Genomic DNA, 1,902 nt, shown 5'->3' on the forward strand with positions numbered 1-1,902 from the left:
TAAAAGCTGTTTTCTCCACTCTGTATTCTCCTTTCCCTCTAGTAAAGTAATTATACATTCTTTTCTATCCTCAGGAAAACAAAAAACAATATATAGTACGTTTTGTAGTCACAATCATTCTTTCAATTTGTTCCTCTTTAAATCAATAATTAAGTTGATTTAAAGTTGATTTGTTATAATCTAGCTAGCTAAGCTAGATGATGACACAACAACTAAAAGCAAAACACGAATTCAATGAGTACAAATGGGTTGTGAATTTACTTAATACCAAGTTTTTTGGATCTTGCATTGATCATGGAAGCATGAGAAAAAATGAAAAGAATGTGTTTTGTATCGATTGTAACTTATGTTTTTGTAAACATTGTGTGAATGGACTTAAAACACGCTGCTGCCACCATCATCGTCGTTTGCAAATTTGCCGGTATGTCTATCACGACGTGCTTCGTCTACAAGATATTCAAAAACATCTTGATTGCTCCAGTATACAAGTTAGTCTCCTTTTTTCACTGATCAGTAGACTCTATATGTATTTATTTCTGATGATAATTAATATGTTGACTATGTTTTGATGAATCTTATTAGTGGACGTATGAACTTTTTAATCATTCAATTGATATTTATTAATTGAGTTCATAGCTTCATTAGTTTTGTTTATAATATTCATTTATTGAATCGAAATAAATATATGTACTGGTTTTTCTAAGTTAATAATTGAATGATTGAGTATGATTAATATTAAAACTTTAGGTACTGATCAATAATAGTATATTAGACTCTATTAGTTCTGAATGAAATTTAACTTATGATTCAAATTTCTGCCAAAAAAATGTATAATGTTAAATGTGATTTGTTTGCTTATATGCGAGTACACGTACATCACATTGATATAACGACTAAAACTGATAATTAATTACTTAATCAATTTTAGTAATCATCAGTCTAAATGGTATTGAAATGTACTAATTAAATGCAACTTCTTATATACCTAGACTTACAAAATAAATGGCGAAAAAGCGGTACATTTGAATCCTCGACCTCAACAATGTAAAGACTCCAAACCATCAAAGTTAAAAATTTATGGCACATACTGTGAAGCTTGTGGAAGGCATATTCAAGATGTTCCAAACCGATTTTGTTCCATTGCTTGCAAGGTACATTTCAATGTCATCATTTTTAGTTAAAATTTTGTTTGAAGTTTACAATGCAACATAGTAATTAATCTAGTGAGACTTTTCAGGTGTCCGTTGTGTCGTTTTCTTTTTGTAAGGAAAACTACGATGATTTTGAAGGAATTATGAATGAAAATGAATCGTCGTTCTCTTCATCACTCGACACGGTTGAAGAATGTATGCAACGCGGCAATTGGGTAACTTCAAGTTTAAAGGTTAAAAAGAGTGTAGTCCATAAGAGGAAGGGAGTTCCTCAAAGAGCTCCTTTACATTGATACATATAGACATATAGTATATACTGTATTTTTGTTTATTTTCAACATGAGAGATATAAGTTTTTTTGATATTATTATTATTGGATATCCATATAAACAAAGAATATTGAAGTAAACTTTACAATTATGTTAAATTTTCCAGAATTTTTGGTTTGTTCATATGACTTGAAGAATGAGTATATGCATGATGTATTGAAATGAAAAGATTGAATTTTTTCTTTTCTGGAACAGTAGATTGAAAATTTTTTAGTATTGCAACCGGTCTATTTATTGGGATCTGTGTAATTAGTTGGAAAAGGAACCCCACCTCTATAATTAGTATACGCTTTATTGTTTTACTTTACAAGTTCTCAAGAATGAAGATCCTTGAACATTCATTTGGTCTTGTGTTTGCTTTCCTTATATCACTTGGTCCCTCTACATTTTGAGAAAATTCTTAAGCTTTAATCCGATTTTTT

General features: G+C 29.7%; 1 protein-coding gene across 1 annotated transcript; it reads left to right on the forward strand.

Annotated features, from left to right (window-relative positions):
• On the forward strand, positions 1–1,578 carry LOC122598497 (protein RGF1 INDUCIBLE TRANSCRIPTION FACTOR 1). Its single transcript, XM_043771090.1, has 3 exons — positions 1–488; positions 990–1,151; positions 1,238–1,578. Exons 1-3 carry the CDS (start codon positions 198–200, stop codon positions 1,442–1,444), a joined length of 660 nt encoding a protein of 219 aa, XP_043627025.1. The 5' UTR covers positions 1–197; the 3' UTR covers positions 1,445–1,578.
• The last annotated feature ends 324 nt before the right edge of the window (positions 1,579–1,902 follow it).

Source organism: Erigeron canadensis, chromosome 4 (genome assembly GCF_010389155.1).
Source record: "Erigeron canadensis isolate Cc75 chromosome 4, C_canadensis_v1, whole genome shotgun sequence".
Taxonomy (NCBI): domain Eukaryota; kingdom Viridiplantae; phylum Streptophyta; class Magnoliopsida; order Asterales; family Asteraceae; genus Erigeron; species Erigeron canadensis.